The 16,763-nt window shown below is 44.8% G+C and overlaps 1 protein-coding gene across 3 annotated transcripts in view; it reads left to right on the forward strand.

Moving 5' to 3' along the window:
- Positions 1-257: 257 nt before the first annotated feature.
- TOM1L2 (target of myb1 like 2 membrane trafficking protein) overlaps positions 258-16,763 on the forward strand; it is a 57,864-nt gene continuing 41,358 nt past the window's right edge. For all 3 annotated transcript variants that reach the window (XM_081169569.1, XM_081169570.1, XM_081169571.1), the window contains exons 1-2: positions 258-402; positions 14,319-14,403. In XM_081169569.1, the coding sequence (XP_081025695.1) occupies positions 351-402; positions 14,319-14,403 (137 nt within the window). In that variant the 5' untranslated portion in view covers positions 258-350. The remainder of the gene's footprint in view (positions 403-14,318; positions 14,404-16,763) is intronic.

Below are 16,763 nucleotides of genomic sequence, written 5' to 3' on the forward strand. Positions count from 1 at the left end.
GGCTGTCTCCGGAGGCGGGACTTATCCCTCCCCTCGCTCCCACCCCTCGCCCTTTCCCTCCTCCTGCTTCCCCGACGCCCGACAGCATCGAGGCCGGGCAGCCTGGCCTGACAAGTGATTGGCGCTCGCGCTCGCTAATGAGCGCTCGGCCTTCGGGATCGGAGCCCGGGCGACGACATCGCGGGGCGGGCTCTGCTGTGGGGAAGCGGAGGTTCTGCTTGGCCGGCGAGGCCTGTCAGTCACGAGCCGGAGGCGGGGCTGAGGAGGTTTGGGCGGGGGGGGGGTGAGGAGAGGAGGCTCCGAGAGGTGGAGCGGGCGGGGAGGCCGGTCGGGTTTGTTGTCATCCCAAGATGGAGTTTCTGTTGGGCAACCCTTTCAGCACCCCGGTGGGGCAGAGTCTCGGTAAGAGAGGGGGCGGCCGAGGGGAGCGGGGCAGGGGGGCAGGCCTGAGGCGACGGGGAGACGGGGGGGAGAAGCCGCAAAGGCCCCTGTCAGCGGGCCAGGGGGGAATTTGGGCAGACGCAGCTTCTCCCTCCTGGGATGGCAGGAGAATTGCACCTGAAGATGCACCTGAAGCGGCTTCACGGCCCTCCCCGTCCTGGCCCCCTCTTGACCCACGAAGGGAGCCCCAGGCCTGCTTGGCGTCATTGGCCAACCGTGAACCAGGGATGGAGCTGGGAGGTGAAAGTCTTTCCTCTCCAGCGTCCTTGTATATATTTTATTTTAATTGCTTCCCTTGGTGAATCATTGCCTATGCTCTCCTTCCCAGCCTGTCAGTCTGCTAAGTTTGTCCCTGATGGCTCTCTCTCCCCATAAATATTATTATTATATATATAGCCATGTCATATGCCTCAACTTTAGTCTTTGCGGAGGGTAATTGTATTATTGGTGATTTTTAAAAATAAAATTAAGCAGTCTCTTTTTTTTCTGCAGCAGCTCAAAAGTGACATGCAATATTTTCAGCAAAAAATAATAGCACAGACATTTTAATGCATACTAGGAGCCTTGTGAGTCACTCTGTGAAGGTGCATTAAGGACCACTGAATGAACAGATAAAACTATCTGTCATCCCTGGTTCTTTTCCTCCTGGTAAAGCATTGGCCCCATTTTGACCTTTTGACTGTGGATTTGAGATGAATAGATTGATATAGTTAGAACTACAATCTATGGGTTCCTTTGTGGGTTCTAATGAATATAGGCCAGGCCATACTGTATCCTCTAGCTGTCCCTATTTTCTGGCCTGTGTCCCATCATCACTGTGCTTATTTTCTCCCTGTGTTTGCATTTTGAGAATGCCTTGCCAAAATGTTATTAGCCTGAGGTTGTTAGTTTTGTTTGAAATATTTATATGCCATCTTTTAGGCCAAGTACCCTTTCAACGCAGCTTCTGTACAGTATTTAAATAATAAATAACAGCAATATGCCTCTTAGGAAATTATCATGCGATTCCCAAAAAATGAAACTGTAAAACTACCCGCCACAGCAGACCTAATCATATCAACAGAGTACTGTTGAAAACTAAGACTTAAACATCTTGTAGCTAGTTAAAACCCTAGTTGTCTGGAGTTGTCACTAATTATGTTTTATTTGTTATTTACATGGTTCTCTCCTTCCACATCTTATTCTCACAACAATCCTGTGAGGTAGGTTAAGCTGAGAGAGAGTGACTGACTGACTCAAGGTCACCCAGTGAGCTTCATGGCTCATTGGGGATTTGAGCCCTGATTTCCTGGTTCAACACTAACTATGCTGCCACACTGACTCTCTATTATTCATGATCCAGCCCTCTTCCCTGGTCTATTAAAGTTGATGGGAATATGCATCTTGTCCTCATGAACATAAATTTATGTGTGTGCACAGTAAAGTGTGCCGTACTGTGCACAACCTGTCATTACATACCTTAAAACCGCTGACATTTGTTTGAACTGTTGATAACAGGTTACGGGAGGACTTTTGTTTTTCTAGTATATCTGCTTTTCTAGTATATCTGCAACTTAAAGAGCAAACACACCCGATCCTTAAAGAGAAAGCACACCCAATTCAGGCAGCAAATGTTTGGGGTTGGAAGAGTGGCAGTGAGGTTGGGAGGTTAGAGCTGTGTGTACAAGGAATCCTGCCCTGTATACAGTAGTACCTTGGGTTACAGATGCTTCAGGTTACAGACTCCGCTAACCTAGAAATAGTACCTTGGGTTAAGAACTTTGCTTCAGGATGAGAACAGAAATTGCGCAGCAGCAGTGCAGAGGCAGCGGGAGGCCCCATTAGCTAAAGTGGTACCTCAGGTTAAGAACAGACTTCCAGAACGAATTAAGTTCTTAACCCGAGGTACCACTGTATATATTTTTGTATTTTTATTAGCCGTTTACATGACCAAACATACAGCAAACTTTAAGAAGCTATTCTGTAAAACCCAATTAGGATCTCAGTTAAAGGTTGCATTAAACACAAAGTTCTTCATTGCTTGCATAAATGGTTATACACATGGGGCAAGGCACAAGTCAATGGGAGTTCCATAGGGTTTGTTTTTTTAACTACTCCTTTAAAGCAAGCCTACTGCTCTCCATTTTGCTAAAAGGCACTGTTCTGTCACCAGCATTAAAGTAAGATTCAATTCCCAGTCCGAGTGGTTTCTGTATGCAGAACTAGGACAGGGGAACCACCTCATCCTTTGCCTCAGGCAGTTAAAAACCTTAAGCTGGGATGTTATGTTCAAGGCCCTATTTTTAGCTGTGAATTGTTGGAAGATATTGGGGAGCAAAAGAGGAACTGAGGAAGCCTAGGGTGCTCTGAGGTGGGGTGAGTCAAAGAATGAAACTGGGAGGAAAGGTGGGGTGGAGTCAGATAGGTCAACCTGACATGGAGGAATCTCAGGTGTGTGTGTGTGTGTGTGTGTGTGTGTGTGTGTGTAGTTTTTATCACCTAATCAAATAAGATCTCTTAGGAAGTACACCAAAAAGGATGTCTAAAATGATCAGAAAAGTTAAGAATGACTTCCTGATTGAGACACACTTGAGGAGAGGCTGAGGTTTTCTTGGCTTTGAAAAGCAATGACTAAGTGAAAGTATAGAACTATGATTGCAATAAAGAAGCCTTGTTTCAAAACACAAGAACCTGACTGGTGACATTGATTTGCAATATGTGGTTGATTATTTTTTTTAAAGGGAAGCATTGTTTTCATAATGCAGACTTTTACCTTACAGAACTGGTTACCATAGGATGGGTAGTGGTGGTTTGAAGTTGACAATTTAAAGATGACTTTAAAGAACCAAAGACTTTAGCAAATAGTGGATAATATTGCCTGCCATTGGCTTTTACCCGTCGTAGAACCTCCATGTTCAGATTGATCCCTCATCATCCTTGAACCATCCTATTGGACTGGGAGTGGGGGAGAGGACTGTTTGACTCTCATAACCGAGGGGGGGAAATGAGGTGGAGGAAGTTGGGAGACAAGAGCAGGTCTGAGGAATATATGAACAGAGGAAGCCACCTTGCAGCAAGACAGACCACTGGCCTATTTAGCTCAGCGACTACAGTGCCTTTCCAGGGTTTCATCAGAGACATTCTTAGCCCTTCCTGGAGATACCAGTGACTGAATCCGAGATATTCTGTGTCCAAAGCAAATGATATGGCTCAAGGAAAGGGAACACGATTGGGCTTCTCCAACAGCATCCAGGTGGGCCCAGAGATGAGGCCTGAGTCTTGTGGCAACTGCTCCCCTCCATACCATGAGAATAAGATACTGGCCACTTTTGTGTTCTGGTTGTAATGGCAATGCTTAGCCTAAAGCATTATTGTGCAATAATGTGATTCTTGGGGGCCCTGTTCCTGCGCTGTGCCTCTTCTCCGACTGCTAGGTTTTGTTGTGGGGAGCTGATTGTCCATGGGGCAATGTAGCCCCCTCAGTTGCTTGGGAAACAAATAGCAGATACTATCCCATATGTGACAGCCTAATAAAGGAACAGTCATTTTGTCATAGGGGTCCAAATAGTCTTAGACTCGCCTCTGGTAAACTGCTACACTTTGTTTAGTGGGAAATTGCTGTCCAGCGGGGGCAAGGACTTAAGTGTGCATGCTGTTCAGTGTCAGGAATTTCAGTTTCCATCCTGGCTCTGGTGCTGACCTTTCCTGTGACCTTGAAAAAGGGGCTCTGAGAATCCATCTATTTAAACTGAGACGTTCCCATAGCTTTGAGGAGTTTTTGTTACAGTACAAGTACTGTTAAAAGTTGTGGGGTGTTCTGTGCTCAGTTGAAAGTCCCAAGGGCAGCTTGGGGAAAACTGAAAATCTCTGCACAGTGCTAAGCCTAGATAAAAGTTGAGAAGTAGTTCTCTAGGCAGCTTTTTTTCTTCTTCAAACTTTCTGTCTTCAGGAAACACTTTCCACATCTATTATCTTTCAAGGACTCCCTGGGCATGTTCTTGGGTACATTCTCTTTTCAGTGGGCAGACTTGATGGTTCTCTCCATTAACCTATGGGAGCACACCCAACAGTTTCTTGCAGCTGCTTGCTGTCGATAATGCAATAGAGTAGAATTTTGCAATTGTGGTTGTGTAAGTCATCTTCTAGAGAAGCTTGTGTGCCCTTAATGTTTTTGCCCTTGAGATTTCAAGGAACCCCAGAGTTTCTGGGAACTTAGATTGAAAACCACTGCTATATGGTGGTGGTTGATAATTCCTATTTCATTAGTAAGCAGCAATTCCAACCAAATCACCAGGCTGTGTTTTTTAAATGCTTCATGTGGTATTCAACTCATTTTTACTCAGAGTAGTCCTGCTGACGTTAACAGACCTAACTGCTCTTTAATTTTGATAGCTCTCCTCTGAGTAAAAATGAGTTGAATGCCACTCTTATTTCTGTTTCAGTTTTGCACATACTGGTATTCATCAAACAAAAGCAGTAAGAAAAACAGAGCATACATTCTGTTTTATGTCCTAAGAATAAATTGTTCATCAGTCCAATAGCATAACATAAATAAAAGATTGTCCCATTTGTTATATCTTTTCCAAGATATGTTGGTAAAAGATTGTTCAGCCCAAAATATTTTTCCAAGGAAGTGTGTGTATGGTGGGTGGACTCCAGACATGCCTTTTCTTTGTAGGAGATGAAGCAAAATCATTGTTTTGTATTGTTCAGATAATAAACCTGTGCCTGTAAATGTTTTTGTTGTTGTTGTTGAATAAAATGTTCAGTTCTTCTTGATGGTCCAGTTACTTCTTGCTTTTATTATAGACATAGATACAAAGTGTTGTGTTCATTCATCCATCCATCCATCCATTCAATATTTCCAAGTTTATCTTTATTTCTGCACTGGTTGTATATTAATTCAATGAAGCCATTGTCCTTGTTTATCAAATTGTTAAAATTTGTCCCAGTGGTGGAAATACAGGTGGTTCAAGGAAGGGGGTAGTGGGAGACATCATTGCTAGGTTCTGTTCCTCCAGCTTACCCCCAGCACGAAAGACCAAGAAAGACATGGTTCTGTATTTTTTAACAATACCCAAGTACCAAAGAGCAGTTTCGTTGACCCGTTCTGTTGCCAAGTGCATCCAATGAAGATGAATTTGAACCTGTTCAGGCTCAACCCTCGAATCGCTATGTCTTGCAACTTGGGTGGGGCAAAATGCTTGATCCTACTGTTGCTAAGACTTCAAATGTTTTATATATTAACTATACTCCACCTTTTTTTTGCTCCCCATTTGCTGCAAACAAAATATAAGGTGCCCCTTATATTTATTATGAGACATTTTGATAGTGGGGTTTCGAGTGAGTTGTACATAATAAATTGGATGTTTGTCTCCAGTGGCAAAGATGCTAATGGCCTCGAAGAGAAGGGATTGTATGTTAAAAAATTCGGCCTAATTCTGGGGCTGCGTGATGACAGTTAAGCAGGCGGCTCCTTAGAAGAAGCAAAGTTGCCGCCTGTTTTATAATTGCCAATGGTGTTTTTCTGGAGCAAAACCTCAGCTGAAGTCTGTCTGGCTTCACAGTGCTTTGCTTGTCTGATGTTTCCATGGTTCTTCCTGCCTGAGTGTGTGAGGCACAATTATTTGGCTGTTGCATTCATTGGTGGCTCTTTTGATGCTGCGAAACACAGAGAATAGTTTCATTTGAGCATATTGCCTTGGTCTCAGCTTTGGTCTCTGCAGTCAAACTCCTGCGGCCTCCCATAATTTGAAAAATATATATTCAGGGCTGCAAATGCATCAGCGTTGTAGTTTCTCTGCCAGGAAATAGCACTGGTTCACAGGAAAATTTAATTGGATGTAACAACGACTTTAGTTAAATGTGAGGCCTGCAAAACCCTTTTAGAGAAGTGTTTAGGAAGAGCTGAGACATATGACACTCATTTATTTTTGTTTCTGAAATGCCTTCCCACTCACAGGTTTTTGCAGTGTCTAACAGAAAGCAATAAAAAATTCTATGAGGATCAGTTAACAATTAAAATACTTAATAGAAAATCACTTAACACAACAGCCTCTGGCAAGTTCACATCAGTGATGACAAAATTCTGCTCTTGCAAGATTGTTGAACAAAAAAGATCTGATAAAATTCCTGAAAAAGAGGGAGTTGGCCAGCTGGGCCTCATTTGTGTGGGGTCACAATGATGATACCGCTGAGAAACCCCTCTACTTGGTAACTGTTTGCTGGGATTTAGCTGGTAAGAGCAGTCATAAGTCATCCTCAGCAGCTCTTAAAATATGTGGGGTTACGTTAAGGCAAAGATTCTTCTTCAGCTGTTCTGGAAATTAAGGAAGGTTGTGGAACCTGCCCTTCCAGATGTAAAGGGACTCCAAATCCCATCAGCTCTAGCCAGGATGGCCGCTGGTCAGGGATATTACATCAGAAGTAGAACAGGTGGATGGATGTACCTTGCCCAAAACAGCCTGATGGGACCAATGGTGGTGTGGATTAGGTCTGTGGGCCAGAGGTTCCTCACCCCATAGAATCATAGAATAGAATCATAGAATCATAGAATCATAGAGTTGGAAGAGACCACAAGGGCCATCGAGTCCAACCCCCTGCCAAGCAGGAAACACCATCAGAGCACTCCTGACATATGGTTGTCAAGCCTCTGCTTAAAGACCTCCAAAGTAGGAGACTCCACCACACTCCTTGGCAGCAAATTCCACTGTCGAACAGCTCTTACTGTCAGGAAGTTCTTCCTAATGTTTAGGTGGAATCTTCTTTCTTGTAGTTTGGATCCATTGCTCCGTGTCCACTTCTCTGGAGCAGCAGAAAACAACCTTTCTCCCTCCTCTATGTGACATCCTTTTATATATTTGAACATGGCTATCATATCACCCCTTAACCTCCTCTTCTCCAGGCTAAACATGCCCAGCTCCCTTAGCCGTTCCTCATAAGGCATTGTTTCCAGGCCTTTGACCATTTTGGTTGCCCTCCTCTGGACACGTTCCAGTTTGTCAGTGTCCTTCTTGAATTGTGGTGCCCAGAACTGGACACAGTACTCCAGGTGTGGTCTGACCAGAGCAGAATACAGTGGCACTATTACTTCCCTTGATCTAGATGCTATACTCCTATTGATGCAGCCCAGAATTGCATTGGCTTTTTTAGCTGCCGCGTCACACTGTTGGCTCATGTCAAGTTTGTGGTCAACCAAGACTCCTAGATCCTTTTCACATGTACTGCTCTCAAGCCAAGTGTCACCCATCTTGTATTTGTGCCTCTCATTTTTTTTGCCCAAGTGCAATACTTTACATTTCTCCCTGTTAAAATTCATCTTGTTTGTTTTTGCCCAATTCTCTAATCTGTCAAGGTCGTTTTGAAGTGTGATCCTGTCCTCTGGGGTGTTAGCCACCCCTCCCAGTTTGGTGTCATCTGCAAATTTGATCAGGATGCCCTTGAGTCCATCATCCAAGTCATTGATAAAGATGTTGAATAAGACCGGGCCCAAGACAGAACCCTGTGGCACCCCACTAGTCACTCTTCTCCAGGATGAAGAGGAACCATTGATGAGCACCCTTTGGGTTCGGTCAGTCAGCCAGTTAGAAATCCACTGAGTGGTAGCATAGTCAAGACCGCATTTTACCAGCTTCTTTACAAGAATATCATGGGGCACCTTGTCAAATGCCTTGCTGAAATCAAGGTAGGCTACATCCACTGCGTTCCCTTCATCTACCAGGCTTGTAATTCTGTCAAAAAACGAGATCAGGTTAGTCTGACATGACTTATTTTTCAGAAATCCATGCTGACTATTGGTGATCACAGCATTCCTTTCTAGGTGCTCACAGACTGTTTGCTTAATGATCTGCTCCAGAATCTTCCCTGCTATTGATGTCAGACTGACTGGGCGGTAATTATTTGGGTCCTCTCTTTTCCCCTTTTTGAAAATAGGGACAACATTTGCCCTCCTCCAGTCTGCCGGGACTTCGCCTGTTCTCCAGGAATTCTCAAAGATGACTGCCAGTGGTTCTGAGATCACATCTGCCAGTTCTTTTAATACTCTTGGATGCAGTTCATCTGGCCCTGGAGACTTGAATACATCTAAACTAGCCAAGTATTCTTGTACTATCTCCTTAGTTATTCTGGGCTGTGTTTCCTTTGCTGAATCATTTGCTCCAAATTCTTCAGGTCGGGCATTGTTTTCTTTATCGGAGAAGACTGAGGCAAAGAAGGAATTGAGGAGTTCAGCCCTTTCTGTGTCCCCTGTTTGCATTTCACCATCTTCTCCTCTGAGTGACCCAACTGTTTCTTTGTTCTTCCTTTTGCTACGAACATACCCATAAAAGCCTTTTTTGTTGCTTTTAACCTCTCTAGCAAGCCTGAGTTCATTCTGTGCTTTAGCTTTTCTGACTTTGTGTTTACACGTGCTGGCTATTTGTTTGAATTCCTCTTTGGTGGTTTCCCCCCTTTTCCATTTTTTGTACACATCCTTTTTTAATCTTAATTCAGTTAAAAGTTCTTTTGATAGCCACCCTGGCTTCTTTAGGCACCTTCCATGTTTCCGTCTCATTGGTATTGCCTGACGTTGTGCTTTTACTATCTCCCTCTTAACAAACTCCCAGCCATCATGAACTCCCTTTTCTTTTAGTATTACTGTCCATGGGATCTCACCCAGCACTTCCCTAAGTTTTATGAAGTCGGCTTTCTTAAAGTCAAGAAATTGAGTCCTAGTATGCTTGGCTGCTCCTTTCCTCTGTATAGTAAACTTCAGAAGAGCATGATCACTCGCGCCTAATGATCCTTCCACTTCTACCCCACTAACTAGGTCATCAACATTGGTTAGGACCAGATCTAAAATGGCTGTTCCTCTTGTTGCTTCTCCCACTTTCTGGACAATGAAGTTGTCTGCAAGGCCAGTGAGGAATCTGTTTGACCTTATGCTCTTGGCTGAGTTTGACGTCCAACAAATATCCGGGTAATTGAAGTCCCCCATTACTACTATCTCCCTTCCTTTTGCATGCTTGGCCATCTGTTCCAGGAAGGCATCATCTATGTCCTCCGTTTGGCTTGGGGATCTATAGTAAACTCCCACAATGAGGTCTCTGTTATTCTTCTCTCCCTTAATTTTGACCCAAATGCTCTCACTTTGGCTTTGAGGTTCTAAATCTTGGATCTCTTCACAGGTATACACATCCCTGACATATAACGCCACTCCTCCTCCTTTCTTGTCTGGTCTGTTTCTCTGAAATAGATTGTATCCCCCCATTATTACATTCCAATCGTGGGACTTATCCCACCAGGTTTCAGTGATGCCTATTATGTCATATTTAGTTTGCTGTACCAAGAGCTCAAGCTCATCTTGTTTATTTCCCATGCTTTGCGCATTAGTGTACAGACATTGAAGTCCATTAATCATTCCCCCGTGTCTCTTATTTAAGGATTTTTTCCTCCTACCACTAGGTCCGCGTGCTGTTTGCTCCATTTGGTCTATGACATTTGGATGATCATCTTCATTAATTGATAGACTCCTACCTTCAGGAGCACTGTCTCCCTCCCCCACATTAGTCAGTTTAAAGCCCTCCTGATGAGGTTTCTGAGATTTTTGGCAAAAACATTTCTCCCAACCGTTGTGAGGTGCAGCCCATCACTTGCCAGAAGTCCATCTTCAAGAAACTGCAGTCCGTGATCTAAGAATCCAAACCGTTCCTGTTTACACCATTTGCGAAGCCAGCTGTTCACTTCCACTATTTTCCCCTCTCTCCCTGGGCCACGTCGTTCAACTGGGAGGACAGACGAGATGACAATTTGTGCATTTAGTTGCTTCAATTTCCTGCCGAGAGCCTCGTAGTCTCTTTTGATCTTCTGGAGGCTATTGCTTGCAGTGTCATTGGTTCCCACATGAACCAAGAGGAAGGGGTATTTGTCAGTGGGTTTTATGATTCCTTGCAGTCGTTCAGTTACATCTTGGATCTTAGCCCCGGGGAGACAGCACACTTCCCGAGACATCTTGTCAGGCCCACAGATCACTGCTTCTGTTCCCCTCAGTAGGGAATCCCCTATCACCACTACACGCCTCATCTTGGGTTTGGTCGGGGTTCTTCCGTGAGCTGTCCATTCCAAGGTCGCCTGCACATTCCCTGAGGACTGACTTTGCTGCTCGTCTTCATATACCTGATCAACTGTAATGAGGGAGAGATCCTCAAATGGAGTCTGCTCTTCGTCTTCCATGCTAGGGGAGAGGACCTCAAAGCGATTGTGTATTTCTAAACAATCAGAGTGAACCCTGGGCCTCCTACTTCTTTGAGTCACGTTTCTCCATATATCTGGCTCCTGTGTTGGTGAACTATCCTCCTTCTCAGGGGAGTCCCCTGTCTCCTCCTTGGTGGGGACGGTGTGCTCTGTTGCTTCCAAGAAGAGCTCCAGCTCTCTAATTCTTTGGAGCGTAGCTACACGTTCCTCCAGTTGCTGGACTTTGTCTTTTAAGAGGGCAATCAACATGCAATTGCTGCAGGTAAAGCTGAGAGCCAGTGTGGTGTAGTGGTTAAGAGCAGTAGTCACGTAATCTGGTGAACCGGGTTCGCATCTCCGCTCCTCCACATGCAGCTGCTGGGTGACCTTGGGCCAGTCACACTTCTGTGAAGTCTCTCAGCCCCACTCACCTCACAGAGTGTTTGTTGTGGGGGAGGAAGGGAAAGGAGAATGTTAGCCGCTTTGAGACTCCTGAAGGGGAGTGAAAGGCGGGATATCAAATCCAAACTCTTCTTCTGCCTGCAACCTTTGGCAAGATGGCAAACATTGTGCAGGAATCGCAGGCGACTGCAGCTGTTCCCTCCCCTTCCATCTTGAGATCGTGTCGTTGGGGGTGGCTACAGAGGTCCTCCATCATAAAAAGCTTGAAGACAGGACAAATAACTTCCCCCACAAAAAAACCTAGGTCTCCCCCAACAAACGTTTGAGACTAGCTCCCCTAAATCTAGAAGATTGGTATAACTGCGCGCGCCGCTGCCCTGCAAACTCTGATAAGCTCCTCCCACAGCTAATCCCCTGCCTCAACAGAAACCCTGCCCCCTCTGACCTTTACACAGGGAAAACAGCTAATCAGCCACAAAGAAACACACACACACAAGAAAACCCTTTTTGCTCCTTCTTCAACTACTGCCCTGCAAACTCTGATAAGCTCCTCCCACAGCTAATCCCCTGTTACATTAATGTAACCCCATGTTACATTAATATCCTGTCACTCCCTATGGTAGAGCTACCACAGTGAAACAATCATTGGAGAGCTTTTTATATTTCCGATCGGGAAGCTGGAATTTTCATTGTTGCTGTATGATTTACAGAACCAGGGTTGCCTAATCTTCTACACGGAGATTAGCTTGCGTTTCTGCAGTGAATAAGGCAATGTTTTTCTGTTGTAAAGCACTTAAGTGACATTACGTTTGGGACACGATTTATGCTCAAAACTTGGCTTCCTAATATTCTTGTAGGCTGCTATTATAAGCGTACCCAAAATGTGCCTTGATCTTAAAGTGCTTTAAGTTGTTTAAGCTTTTTTCAGATCAGCTTTCAGTTCGTGATAATGGATTATGCTACAGAGGAAATCCTCGTGAATTGCAAATTAAATCTTTGTCAAATAATGGATTGGGTGGCTTTGGGGTGCATACATTTGAAAGGAAGCTGGCTGCTCAGTATTGTGTATGTTGTATCTCCAGTTAATACGATGTGTTTAAAGCTGGAATTAATTTGTAAAATTGATTGTGTTCTTTGGATTTTTCAGGCCACATAGTTGAGTAAGGTGGATGTTTTAGTTGTGGTGTGTGTGTGTGTATGTGTAATACCTACCCATCCTCTTAAAATTTGAGGACTGTCAACAGATTCCAGCCAAGCAGCTGCCATATTTGAATTACCGGTAGTTTATTTCTATCAAAGTAAGTCATAATGCAGAAATCATGGAGAAGGCACACGGCTCAATGGAAGAGACCTGTTCTGTGTGCAGAATGGCCTGCATCAGTTCCATGGCACCTTCTGCTCAAAGGGCTAGATGAGCAGCCCTGCTGGATCAGGCCAAAGGCCTGCCATTGTTCAGGATTCTGCCATTGCCAACAGGATGTCTAGGTGAAGATCACACAGGGAGATCCGGGTGCAACAATACCTGTGATTCCCAGCTACAGTCATACCGAGGCATTCTGCCTTAGACAGTGGAGGTAGCCATTCATAACCTTACCCTCCACGAGGTACCAAGTGATGGGAAAAGCCAGTGTGGTGTAGTTGTTAAGAGCAGTAGATTCGTAATCTGGGGAACTGGGTTCGCGTCTCCGCTCCTCCACATGCAGCTGCTGGGTGACCTTGGGCCAGTCACACTTCTCTGAAGTCTCTCAGCCCCACACAGAGTGTTTGTTGTGGGGGAGGAAGGGAAAGGAGAATGTTAGCCGCTTTGAGACTCCTTCGGGTAGTGATAAAGCGGGATATCAAATCCAAACTCTTCATCTTCTCTTCTTCTTCTTTCTGTGCCAGACAGTCTGCTGGCAGTCAGAATAAACAGTACTAGGCTAGTTGGACTCATGCTCTGACTCCCTGTTTTCCAATTATTTTCACTGGGCAAATCAGTGTCTCTATTTTACTGGGGTTTTTCTGCGGGGGGGGGGGGTCTTTGAAGACATGGTTTTTAAAAATTCAGAATTGCCCAAAGATGACTGAGCATACTTAGTGGCTACAGACAATTGGAAGAAAAAGTTTCCTTTATGGAGTTTCCTTTAAGAAGTTATGGTTGGCTGGCTGGAACCCTGAGCAGGAGCGCCGTGCCTGGCAACATTTTGTTGCACTTAACATTTGTAGCTTACCATATCCAAGTTGACTTTTAGATGGCCTGTTTGTTGAGCTATACCCTGCTTTGTACCTAGTTTGCTGGCAGGTTTGAAGACATTGGTTATTATTATTCTTGTTGGCCTTAATTCCTGTTTGATTGTGGAGAGGTTATACAACACGGCATCAGTGCATTATCCAGTCCATTTTCCCATCACTTCCCTTATTCAAATATATAAAAGGATGTCACATAGAGGAGGGAGAAAGGTTGTTTTCTGCTGCTCCAGAGAAGCGGACACTGAGCAATGGATCCAAACTACAAGAAAGAAGATTCCACCTAAACATTAGGAAGAACTTCCTGACAGTAGGAGCTGTTCAACAGTGGAATTTGCTGCCAAGGAGTGTGGTGGAGTCTCCTACTTTGGAGGTCTTTAAGCAGAGGCTTGACAACCATATGTCAGGAGTGCTCTGATGGTGTTTCCTGCTTGGCAGGGGGTTGGACTCGATGGCCCTTGTGGTCTCTTCCAACTCTATGATTCTATGATTCTATTGCAAAATGTTCCAATTTGGGGAAGGAAGTAGACTTGTTGCACAAGGGCAGTACATCAACTTTAATTGTGCAACCTGGTATGTGATCAACTGTCACCCGAAAATGCTGACATTCTCGAAGCACACTAGGCATGCAAAATTGTAATAATCATGCACCTTTTTGCCCCACTTCGATTTCCATGTCCTTCCTTTGTTGATTCCCTTGTCCCAGTTTCTGGATTGTAAACTGTAGAGCAGAGTGGAACAGAACCCTAACTGTTCCCCCTAACTGTGAATAAATGTGACAAATGTGAACCCTAACTGTTCCCTCATTCTTTGTAAAACAAGATGTACATGAGTGGTGCTCTAGAAAAGAAATAAACTGTGGCACACCATTGGCCTATTGGCCTGACAGCACTTCAGAGGAGAATTAGAACTTCCTTCTTCTGGTTACCTGGAGGTAGTTCTTACATGACCGTGGGCGTGTGGCCATTGACCAGCCTGGTGAAAATCTTATTCTGAAGCTTGGCTTTTAATCTGGAAAAGAGTGAACAAATATTTTGCTTGCTCTGTTTTGTTTTAAATAGAAAAGGCTACAGATGGCTCCCTACAGAGTGAAGACTGGACACTTAACATGGAGATATGTGACATCATCAATGAGACAGAAGAAGGGTATGTCTGTCTTTGTCTGTCTGTGACTATGGATAGCACAGGGGGGGAAAGCAGAATTGCTTGCTGTGTGCTGGTGTGAGTGTTGTTGTTGTTGTTTTTAATCAGCTGGGTGTTACTGCGCTGGCATTCCTTTTCACCAGAAGGTGTTTACATGCAGTGTTATAGTTCATTTGTAGAATGCCTTATTTGTAAGGTTTGATTTCCATAAATTCCAGTAGGGCAGAGGGCTCTTCTGCTTATGTTCTGCTTGCGGGTTTCCCACAGGCACCTGTTTTACTGCTGCGAGAACAGGATCCTGGACTAGGTGGGCCATTGGCCTGATCCTGCAGCCTCTTCTTATGTTACCATTATCCCCTCTTTCCCTTCCCCACATGAGGGGACAATATAATAATAATAATAATAATAATAATAATAATAATAATAATAATAATAATAATAATTTATTATTTATACCCCGCCCATCTGGCTGGGCCTCCCCAGCCACTCTGGGCGGCTTCCATAAAAACCGAAAATACAGTAAAATATCACACGTTAAAACCTTCCCTGAACAGGGCTGCCTTAAGATGTCTTCTGAATGTCAGGTAGTTGTTTATCGTTTTGACATCTGGTGGGAGGGCGTTCCACAGGGGGGGCGCCACCACCGAGAAGGCCCTCTGCCTGGTTCCCTGTAGCTTTGCTTCTCGCACTGAGGGAACTGCCAGAAGGCCCTCGGCGCTGGACCTCAGCGTCCGGGCAGAATGATGGGGGTGGAGACGCTCCTTCAGGTATACTGGACCGAGGCCGTTTAGGGCTTTAAAGGTCAACACCAGCACTTTGAATTGTGCTCGGAAGCGTACTGGGAGCCAATGTAGGTCTTTCAAGACCGGTGTTATGTGGTCTCGGCGGCTGCCCCCAGTCACCAGTCTAGCTGCCGCATTCTGGATTAGCTGTAGTTTCCGAGTCACCTTCAAAGGTAGCCCCACGTAGAGCGCATTGCAGTAGTCCAAGCGGGAGATAATATGTTCACCTGAGCACTCCAGGGAAATTATAAAGACTGCATGTTAAGGAAAAGCCAAGCAGTTATTGACAAAGCATAGCTCGGCTTCTGCTGCTTGTCACAGATGGTTCTGAGCTTCCCCTTCTGAGCACATTGATGGTGCCAGGGTCAGCAGAACAATCCCTTTCTTCTCATAACATTGTTTGCATCTCCGCTGCTACAACAACAACAACAAATTAAATTAAATAAATAAATACAATTTTTTTAATGCCCCGCCCTTCCTGGCCAAGACCAGGCTCAGGGCGGCTAACACCAAATATAAACACAGTAAAAACATTAAAAACAAAACAAAAAACAAAATAAACAGGTGATTAAAATATAAGTTAGAATACAGTTTAAAATGCAGCTTAAAATGCATCCTCGTTTTAGTGGTAGCCTATAGATCAAAGCCATAAGGAGAGAAAACGTCAAATATTCACTGGGGCCAACTATCCATGCTGGTCCTACATGGGCCAGCAAAAAGAGCCAAGGGAAAATTGATATACAAAATCCCATATAAGGGGTTCCATAAAAAAAAAAATGAGAGGGAGGGGTTTTAGACTAAGTCCAGCCCAAAGGCCAAGTGGAACAGCTCTGTCTTGCAGGCCCTGCAAAAAGATGTCAAATCCCGCAGGGCCTAGTCTCTTGTGAAAGAGCGTTCCACCAGGCCAGGGCCAGAGCTGAAAAGGCCCTGGCCCTGGCCGAAGCCAATCTAACCTCCTTGGGGCTCGGGACTTCCAAAGTGTTGTTTTTTATGGACCTTAAGGTCCTCCACGGGGCATACCAGGAGAGGCGGTCCCGTAGGTACAAGGGTCCTAGGCCGCAGTACTAGTCTGGTTGCATCTGCCTGGCCCAGAACAAACTCACTTGTTTTTCGTTGCATTTGAAGAGGCTCAAAAACTGTGGGAAAGGCACAGTCCTAGTTTTTTTAAGCACACTGACCTGCAGCTTAGGAGTCTCCTCTGCCCCTTCTCCTACGTGTCTGGAAGGAGGCATTCAGAAACTTTCCCTCTCACTCAACCACAGTTTGACTGGCTGACCAGAGCAGCTAACTTTGGTTGTTTGAGACAAGCCAACTCCAAACCATGGTTTACAAAGCTGACTTTTTGAAACTAACCATAGTTAATGTGAACCAAAGTTCCCAGTTTAGATTATTTGTTAAGCTGTAGTTGATGAGGAGCAGAAGCCCCCAAGCTCCTCGTCCTGTGAAGCTGAGAAGCCAAAGAAGGGAGTGTTAAGCACAAGGGGTGAAGGATTGCTGCAGCTAATTTTTGCATGTGCCTATAGCACTCAAGCATGGTCTCGGATGATGTGCAAGTACAGTTTCTGTCTCCAAACCCTGAGG

This window comes from Podarcis bocagei, assembly GCF_964188305.1.
Source record: "Podarcis bocagei genome assembly, chromosome: 14".
In the NCBI taxonomy this organism is placed as follows: Eukaryota; Metazoa; Chordata; class Lepidosauria; order Squamata; family Lacertidae; genus Podarcis; species Podarcis bocagei.